Raw genomic sequence first — 9225 nt, 5'->3', positions numbered from 1 at the left:
GTCTTGTCCGTCAGCCTGAACTCCTTTAACCCCCAATGTGCCGCGGCCCCAGATAGTCCTCGCAGACTACGAGGGGGAGAGTTGGGTGAAATGTGTATGGTGAAGGGAGGAAAGAGGGGGGTGGAGTTGGAGCCGCTGACCAGCTGTCCCCACGCTGATCCCCGGTCTGCAGTCAGCTCCAGCCCGGTCACCAGCTGTTGGAGCCGTTTGGCACCGGAGCGCACATCCAGCACCCTCAAGGAAAAGAAGGATGGAAACAATCAATTTCCAAATGGGATCATTTAGGGCACTTAAACAATTGCGCACATAACATTAATATTTCATCTCCTGCATTGTTTATGGAAAACGAATAGGAGTTGCTGCTGTTAATTTAGGAAAGTGGGAATGGTGAAGAAGAGTATGGGAGGAGGGAGGGGGCGACAGGGGCTCCATTTTGGACAGAACACCCTTCTGCTTTGTTGGCCCTACTCTAAAGACATTAGCTGGAATTGATCTTTGATTGCACTTTTGAACGTGTGTGAACGTGTGTGTGTAAGAGAGAGAGAGAGAAGGATAGGGGATAGTTATTGTGTGTGCAAGGCCCTTGTGTGTGCGAGCCTGATGTTTGCTTTACATTTCCAATCAAACTTTCCCCTTTTTTTTATTTTGCAATTAAATGCATTTATACCTTTTCATTAAAGGACCAATATAAAATATATCATTTTATGTAATTAACGGGAAAAAAATTCCAACTTGAACTTGTGGAATATTTTTTGCAAATCTCTGCTAAAGGTTAAGAAAACGGATGTAAAACCTACTACACTACTGGTGACACTCTTAACTTTTTCTTTTTTCCCCCCAAACCCTCATCTCAACATTAAACAAATTAAAGGATCGACACTAAACCAAACAGAGGAGGAAAAGTCGTTTGACAGACATGTTCAAAATTCACTCAAACACGATTTCCTCTAATATAACCCCCCCCACCCCGAGCCCTTCAAATTGTGTTTATTTTCCAGCTGCTTCCAGAAAAGTTGAGATGTTTAATTAAAGCTCCACCAGCCATCTCCTTAACCTTTGCTCATTGACACTGACATGTGTTCGTATCAATTCATAATGAATCGTATTTTTAACGGTGGCCAATCAAGCCCAAAAAATCTATTTTTCTATTTCTGGTTCAAATTAAAAACTCGAGGGGATTTGTTGCTACTTCCGAAATAGAGATGTTTATGTGGCACCAGCCCAAAGTTTGAAAATATCAAATCCCTCTTTTTTTCCACAAATGATTTCGCTTATAGTTGTAATTGTATTATTCAAACGGTATTTGTATATCCAAAATGGGTGATTTCTTATGAAGGTTATCCTGAATCGCCTTCCTTTGAGGCTGGGTAATGTAATGCAACAAGACACTTCACAAAGTATCACGTTTATCACGGGCATATTGGTTGCATCAAACTATCAGGTGTTGCTGCTGTTTTGTCCTCCTTTTGTCTCGTAAATCCACGTGTTGATTCAATCCGTCAGACAAGCCCCGTGGCATTTTTTTCTTTCACATATTCAAGCAGCCACGTCATTAAATGAAAGACTTTTATTTCCACATTTATAAAAGTAATTCTCTTTTACATCAAATCCCCCCCTTTTTTTCTGTCCAACTGTTGCTGTGAATTTCACAAAAATGAATTTCACCAAATGGGGAGAGAGAGTTCGAGGGGAAAGCTAGAGGAACGAAACAAATAAAAATAATTTTAAAAAACGATCCAGGAAATATACGAGAACCACTCCACAAGTTTGATATCTGCAATATACATTTTCACCAAAGGAGAGTATAACAATTAAGGGTTATCACGCCTTCATATGAAGTATAACATAAGTAATGCACAACGTCTGTTCAAATACATCTAAATCAACAGGCAGGTGCACCTGGACCCGAGTCCGACCGCTGTTTGTCGATAGAAAATGAAACATTTCTGACGTGATTGCGTCCCCGTTTCCCCCCTGCCGGGATAAAACTGCTTTTTTTTATAAATTACTTGACATTTGTACTTCGCTAAATCTTCAACTAAGAACGAGAAAAAGACTTAATATAGATGTATTTCTTTCCGTAGCTCTCGTGTTATGTGGGTCCAGGCATTCTTTCTCAGACAAATAAGTTTTTTCCACTTTTTTTTAATAGTTTCTGTTGGCTAATCTAGCCTATTAACTGGACTGGTCTGAAATAGAAGCACTGATAGATCCAAAAAAAAAGGAAGGTTTCTTTTAAAATCAGTCTCTTTCGAATAAAATGCAAAATATTCTTATTTACAGGTTTATGACTGCTGATCATCTTCACTTGTAAACAAAGGAAATCAATGACATATTTAGAAAGAAAAAAGAGGAAGTATTTATTAATTGTTCCTTTGGATCCCTCTACATTATATTCATATTACATGGAAGGATGCTTCTTCACACTTTAACTCTCCGTAATAATAATTATAATAACAACAATAATAATAATAATAATAATAATAATGCCAATGGGGGGTCTAATTGGCATTGAACTGTAGGTCAAAGTGTCACCAACAATCCTATCTTTTGGGGGGAAATACTGAAACGTGGTTCAAATAAATACATAACTTAGATGCTTTGATTCTTGAAAAATAAATAAATAATAAATAAAGCTCATTGTCCCAAAATAAATGAATAAAATCCTTCAGAATACTGACAGTTAGTCACAAAGCTCCGTCCACAGACTTCTGACCTTTCGCACCATATAAAGGCCTCGAACAGTTTTCCTCTTGTTCGTCGCGTTTTTTATTTTATCTGTCTTTGTTTTATTTCTTCTCGAGTCCAAAGCTGCCATTGTTGGCGTACAATAAAAAATCAGCAGTGTCCGGCTCATCGCGGCAGAGGAGGCCGAGAAAGCACACCGGACATAGGGGGGAGAGGGGGTGGCTCGCCGCCCCCCTGCAGGCCGTGCAGCAGGATCCGGGGGACCAGGGGTCTCTGCAGGCCCGGCGGGGGTCCCGAGGGGCCTCTGTACAGGTAGAGGGCTGCTGCGGGGTCCAGGCTAGACACCAGGCTCTGCGGGTAGAAGTACGGGGATGGGAACATCCTCTGCAGGGCGGAGTAGTTTCCTGCTTCCGCGAGAAGCTCTAGTCCTACCGCCGTCTGCCTCTTCCACTTTGTCCTGGAAGAGAGAAAATACAGCCTTCAGCATATGTGTATCGATAAATACTTTTAGTATTACTGACACACACCAACCTAGGGTCCAATTAAAAGTCAGGAATACATCTGTTTTTTTCTTCTTTTTAAATCGCCAAAATCTCCAACCTGCCACTATTCACACCCATGTCTGTAAGATGCACTCCACGCAGGTGAATAATTCATAATCAAGATAATTGAGTAGATATAGTGGTTTGTTTGAATTATTGATATGCACACATGCAACAATGCATTATTCATTCTGCGAAGTGTTGTTTTTATATTTATTTATGTCATTTAGCTGCCTCAGAGTCAAAGCTGTAGACAAATAAATGCTCAAGTTAACTCAAGCGAAAACCGCAGAAACAGTTTCTACATTGGCGAGACAGTTTCTCTTCATCTTGCTCAGCTTAATGCTTATATAAATATATGAATATATAAAAATCGAATATAAAACATAAAAGGTAAAAAGGTAGCCTACTCTTCTTGAATGCTGACAAACTGCAGAGAAAACTCGGATATGAACACAGGTATTTGATCAATCGAAGGGAAAAAGTGATATTTGTATCGATTGTATTGCACTGTTTCATTTTCTTCTAATGGGAAGCCACAAATCAAATTAAAATAACGGTGCCAAAAAAATAAAAATAATGCACAAGGGCATCTCCAGACAATTAGTGACACATAAAATCAGATACATTATTCATCTGTAAATCAAGAATTGCTCCTGGTATATTCACGAGATGTAGGCATATGTTGTTTTAGAAAGAGTTAGAGCTAGAAAGAATTAAATGGTTAATAATTGGATGAATTCATTAATAGAACATTTAATCAGAAACGAATATAATCACTAATAAATGGTTAAGAGTTAAAATGCTAAACGAGTATACGTTTTGCTATGATAAATGACAATCTGGAATATTGCAGATTACTCGGTTGATCGAAAAAAAACAACTCAGATGAATCAATAATTAAAATTGTTGCAGTGGCTCATGTGCAATTAAGTGAAGTGAACTTATGCCTTCACCTTAGGGTGAAAGGAAAACATGGCGCCCCCGAGTCCATCAGTCATGAGCCAGCCGTGAGAAAACAGATTAACCCCCCCCTCTCCTCCCTCTTAAGCAGCGACAGCAGTGTCTTTACCTTCGGTTCTGGTACCAGGTCTTGACCTGTGTGTCGGTGAGGTTGAGCGAGGCCGCGAGCTCCATGCGGTCCTGCACGCTCAGGTATTTCTGCCTCTCGAAGCTGCGCTCCAGCTGCCCGAGCTGGTGGTCCGTGAAGGCCGTCCGGGCCTTCCGGGGCTTCTTCATCCGGGCCTGAGAGCTGTCTCTGCTGCTGGAGATCTCCCTGTCCCCCTCCTCCTTCACTGGAGGACACAAACCGTGCCAAGGAAAAGAGACAAAAAGAGGAGAAGAAGGTGAAAACAGAGCCAAGGCCTCATACTGCGCAATGTAACAATACATCCATCTTAATGTGACCGTGATACCGACAAGCACGAGGCGTGAAGAAATCTGTGCAGACAGACACATGTCAGTGTCAACGAGAAATAGATACAAAAAAATGTCCGTTTCTGACCCTGTACATGTCTATTAGTGTTAAGCTGTTAATTTAGATCAGGGATTTGATTCAGGAGAAAATATAATAGATAATATATAAAATAAACTACTTTGATCGAGACAAAACTTGATGAACTGATTTATTTTTAAATAGATTTATTTTTTAAATGAAATATATAAACAGCTCAGTCATTTATAGGCTAGCCTACTTATTATTCATTTGGTTGCTTGATTAGCTATATTTAATTATACTACTAGCCTATCCTTACTAATATAAATAAACAATACTCTTCCCTCTTTTTCAAAAGACGTGATAAAACCTTTGGAATTATAAAAAGCTTAATTTGTTTTTAAATAAAAATGGTATTAGGATTTACGTGAGTGAATGGAAAAAGATGGGAAACCATATAAATGAAATATTACTTTGGAAAAGGTCATTGTGTTTGAACCCCAACCCCAAATTAGTTCAATGCTAATCTTAAAAATAGGGAAACAATTATCAAACAATAATTGTAAAATTATATATATATATTTTACTTGAGATTTGAACCGGCATGCTGCTCAATTGAGAGGAATTGGAAGTTTTGACTGTGAAATCACGGCTCTGGAAACAGTGCCTATAGGCGATATGGAGCTATTTGATTTGTTCTTAAATTGTTATGAAAAGCTCTTCCAATATTCACACTTCCAATGTGATATTTTTCCCGTCTGCACAGCCTCAGTCTTTGTTCTTTCTGTGCGTGGTGTCATGTCAGGGCGAGCATTGATATAGGTCCTTATAGTCAATTCTCTGAAAGAAAAGAGAGAAGGGGGAGGGGGGCGATGGAAGCGAGCGAGGCGAGAGATCTTGGTAGTTGAATAGTTGAATCGTCTCAAGAAGCACAATAATCCGCCTAATTGAGCCACAAGGGAAGGACGAAGTCTTTCAACCGCGACCGGAGGAACTTCACAGGACCGGGGAAATGAAATCAGGAGCAGGGCGGCCTCGCGCGGGAACAAATCTGATTAGCGCCGGGGACAAATTGCATCAAATCCCTGAAATATTATGGGAGGAAATCAAAGCCACCGTACAGGCGCTCTGTGGGCCCCGCGGCTCCCTCAATCAATCAGCGCGTCCATCAGCATCTCCATCCACTGTGACACGTGAACGCGAAGAGACACACGCACGCGCACTGGATTTATTGAGCGAATTATCGGTTTACAGAAAAAGTGAATTAGGAAGAAAACCACTCTGCGCCTTAAAATCAAAACAAATGAAACTATAATATAGTTTTTGATATATTGATTTAATAATCCCCCTCATAGTTTACAGGATTCTTTACAGGCTCTGCTTCATTAAACTGTCAATGGAGGTGACATGTGTGTTATGGCTGACATGATTGGAAACAGAGAGGCCCTTGATGGCATTTATCTGGAGGCGACCCTGTCATCTCTCCTCTTCTTCCTCCCTGACATCAACAGATGCTTTCTGGATATTCTGCTAATGCCATGCTTGAAACCCATGCATGCAGACAAGCAGCCACCGATTTTAAATGTAACAGAACTTAATGATAATGAACTCCTGTCACCGAGCAGAGACAAATCTCATGTTTCCACCACCGTGATGCAGCAGAAGAAAATCGGGTCGATGTTTCCCTCATTGATGGCTTCCTGTGTCCTAATCCTTTTAGTTTATTTTCATATGTGCCAGTTTTTCACTTTTCTTCTTAAAATAATTTAAGGCTAAATTAAAATAATGATTTGTATACTCTGAAGCTTGATATTATTATCATGAGATAAATAATATGTAAATATGCCTTAAATATATGTTAAATTATCTTATTTATTTAGGATTTCAAATTGTGTCTCATCTTTTTGCTCAGCTTAATGTTTATATTATATTTTGAGTATCAGTTTGGCTTTCATTAAAATTAAATAAATAGTTTTCCAACTTCCCAACTCTTTTTTTTTTAAGATGCACCCCTAATTTAGTATCACAATTCTTTATGACTTTTTTATTTTGATGCACATAAACACTATTTATTGAGGCTGATTGGGAAATTAAAATCTATATTTTAGGAAGGACAAAAACAGTAAGACCATACAGGCTGCAGCTGATCAAAAAATGAAGGTACAAATATACTTTTTAAGAGGATATATTTTCTACAGGACTCCTGTGTGAAAGCATAAACCAGCTTCACCCATTATCTGATATCCAAAGCAGAGCATCTCCACGTTTCTGTCCTTACCTTTATATTCACTGTCGGACGAAGAGTTGCTGTGGATTTTCTCCATAAAGTCTTCTGCTATCTTTGCGGCCAACCTGCCCACCTCCTGAGTCGGCAGTCCATTGCTGGAGTACGGTGCGCACGCGGCCAGAGGCTTACAGTCCGCGAGAATATCTCTGATGAGGAATGAGGAGGTCACGCTCCTCTGCTGCGAGCCGGCCGATATCTGCGCGTGCTGCAGGTGCGGAGGAAGGCCGATGCCGTGACCCTGCCTCTGGGCCACCTCATCCCCGCACTCCCTCCTCGGCGACGGAGGCGACGAGCAGCCGCTCTCCACGTCTGATCTCGGGCTGAACTCCAGAGGCGAGCGGCACTCCCCCACCAGGCTGTCCCCCTTGGACACCGGACTTCCAGGCCTGTGTGACAGCAGCGAGTCGATGCCAAAACTGGACCCGTTGGCGGACGTCTCCATTGTCTCGATCGAGGCCTCCTCAAACTACCATTTGGTATTCAGGACAAGTTTTATCTTTGGGAGGCAGGGTGTGTTGTTTAAGTTGATCCAGTAGAAGAGAAAAAAAAACCTCTCCCCGTACCCAGAACAATGTTTTTGCTACAAATGAAAACTAGTCATCCAATTTCCCCACTGGTTATTTAAAGAGCAAATATCTCCAGGCTAAGTGCGTTACAACAATCGTCCATGCATCCGAATTTATTTTTGTGAAGTAGAGAAAGATGAGTCCTCTTGAAATCGATGCAGCCGGTATTGAGAGTCACAGTCGATTCTTCTTGCTTCCTTCAGGACCACCTCCGTCTGTTCTGAGTTCAGAAGCCTCGTCAGTTATTGCTGAAAGTATCTCACCCGCAGGGCACGAAAAGATGCAGAAAATAGGACTGGTTCTGGATTTCTTTGGAGCAGCAGTGCACCGGGAAGAAAAGCGTTTCAGCACCTTGGACAGGTACCGGCGAGTCGGACCTGAGAGAGGACCGTAGCAAAAATGTTCAGCTCTTCGTGAACACACACGCAAACTGTTCGCATTCCTTTTAAGAACAACAAAACCTTTTCTTTTTTTAAAAACACGAAGTAGAGAGCGGAGTCCGAGCGAGAGCTGCAGCAGGAGAGGAGGAAGGAGCGAGACGACGCGATGCTCGCTGCAGAATCTCAAAAAGGAGAGGTAAACTGGGTTAAGTAGTCACAACTGGCAAGTAAAAGGACGAGAAGTGACGGGGTGGGAGGGAATCCCAAAAAATTGAACTTGAGGAAAAGTCAGGAGCTAGGTTTTAAGAGCGCCTCGTCCACGTGAGTCCCCTGTGACAAGCCTTCATTGGCTGAGCGGAGCTGCAAGTGGACCTCCCTACACGCCCACTCTCCCTCCCTCCCTCCTTTGCTCCCATCCTCCCTGGCTCATCCTTACTTTGATAAAAGAGACACTGAATTCATCAGGAGACTCAGATCCAACTGTTTACAGGCAATTTTCACACTGTTTGCTTTCATTACATCATTGATGAGGCTTATAATGGGGTTATTATGTGCAGAGGCTCGGTGTTTTTCCTCTCGACTCGCTTTTCTTTCACCGGATTTGTTTCACCACACACCTACGTTTTTTTATTTTACTTTTTGTTCAGCATTTTATTGTCATCACTAATTAAAGTTTTTAAAAGTATTTATCGGTTTGTAAGATAAAACATTGCTATGCTGCAGATTTTTTTTTTGTAAAATTAATTGACAGAAATGACTCGAGCATATTATTTATTCTAATAAATATTATTATTGTTATCTTTGATATTACTTTAAAATGATAAAATTACAATTATCACTATCTCCTCGTGATTATATTGTTTAAATAACTTTAACCTGTGAGGGGCCTCTATTTATTTATTTATTTTGTATCATAGTAAAACCATGTTCTCATTTATCTCTGGATTTTTCTTACTTTTGACTTGTTTGAAAATCCCCTGACAGTTTGCACAACCATGCCATGTGAAAACATTTTAAAGTTGCCCTTTTGAAATACTACAATAAGTGGATATAAAGAAAAAGCTGTATTTTTTTAATACGAAAAATGCCTCGTCGTTGGTCATTTAGAGCCTCATAATGATCGAATAGTCTGGTAATTATTTACAATGGTCTGAGCAGCGTGACGCACAACTTGAAGACGCGTGAAGCGCCATTGTTCACACTTTTCACCTTTTTAACATGCGTACAAAAATCCCATTGTCTGCACTTTTAGCTCCACTATGCACAACAGTTTACCCCGCGCGACGGCCCCGACAGCCCCTAATAATCTAACTAACCCCCCTCTCAT

General features: G+C 40.8%; 1 protein-coding gene across 1 annotated transcript; it reads right to left on the bottom strand.

Moving 5' to 3' along the window:
- Positions 1-1552: 1552 nt before the first annotated feature.
- On the bottom strand, positions 1553-8148 carry barhl1b (BarH-like homeobox 1b). Its single transcript, XM_034206328.1, has 3 exons — positions 6944-8148; positions 4303-4525; positions 1553-3145 (listed from the first exon to the last, which is right to left on the bottom strand). Exons 1-3 carry the CDS (start codon positions 7392-7394, stop codon positions 2854-2856), a joined length of 966 nt encoding a protein of 321 aa, XP_034062219.1. The 5' UTR covers positions 7395-8148; the 3' UTR covers positions 1553-2853.
- Between the last annotated feature and the right edge of the window lie 1077 nt (positions 8149-9225).

This window comes from Gymnodraco acuticeps, unplaced genomic scaffold (genome assembly GCF_902827175.1).
Source record: "Gymnodraco acuticeps unplaced genomic scaffold, fGymAcu1.1, whole genome shotgun sequence".
Taxonomy (NCBI): domain Eukaryota; kingdom Metazoa; phylum Chordata; class Actinopteri; order Perciformes; family Bathydraconidae; genus Gymnodraco; species Gymnodraco acuticeps.
The sequence above is the reverse complement of the archived record's forward strand: the minus strand, read 5'-3'. Positions and strand labels throughout refer to the sequence as shown.

Excerpts from the sequence above, each read along its gene's own strand:
- barhl1b (XM_034206328.1), bottom strand. The coding sequence starts at position 7,394 with ATGGAGACGTCCGCCAACGGGTCCAGTTTTGGCATCGACTCGCTGCTG. Across the intron at positions 4,526-6,943 it reads GTCCGACAGTGAATATAAAG|TGAAGGAGGAGGGGGACAGG; the intron begins GTAAGGACAGAA and ends TGTGTCCTCCAG. Across the intron at positions 3,146-4,302 it reads ACCTGGTACCAGAACCGAAG|GACAAAGTGGAAGAGGCAGA; the intron begins GTAAAGACACTG and ends TCTCTCTTCCAG.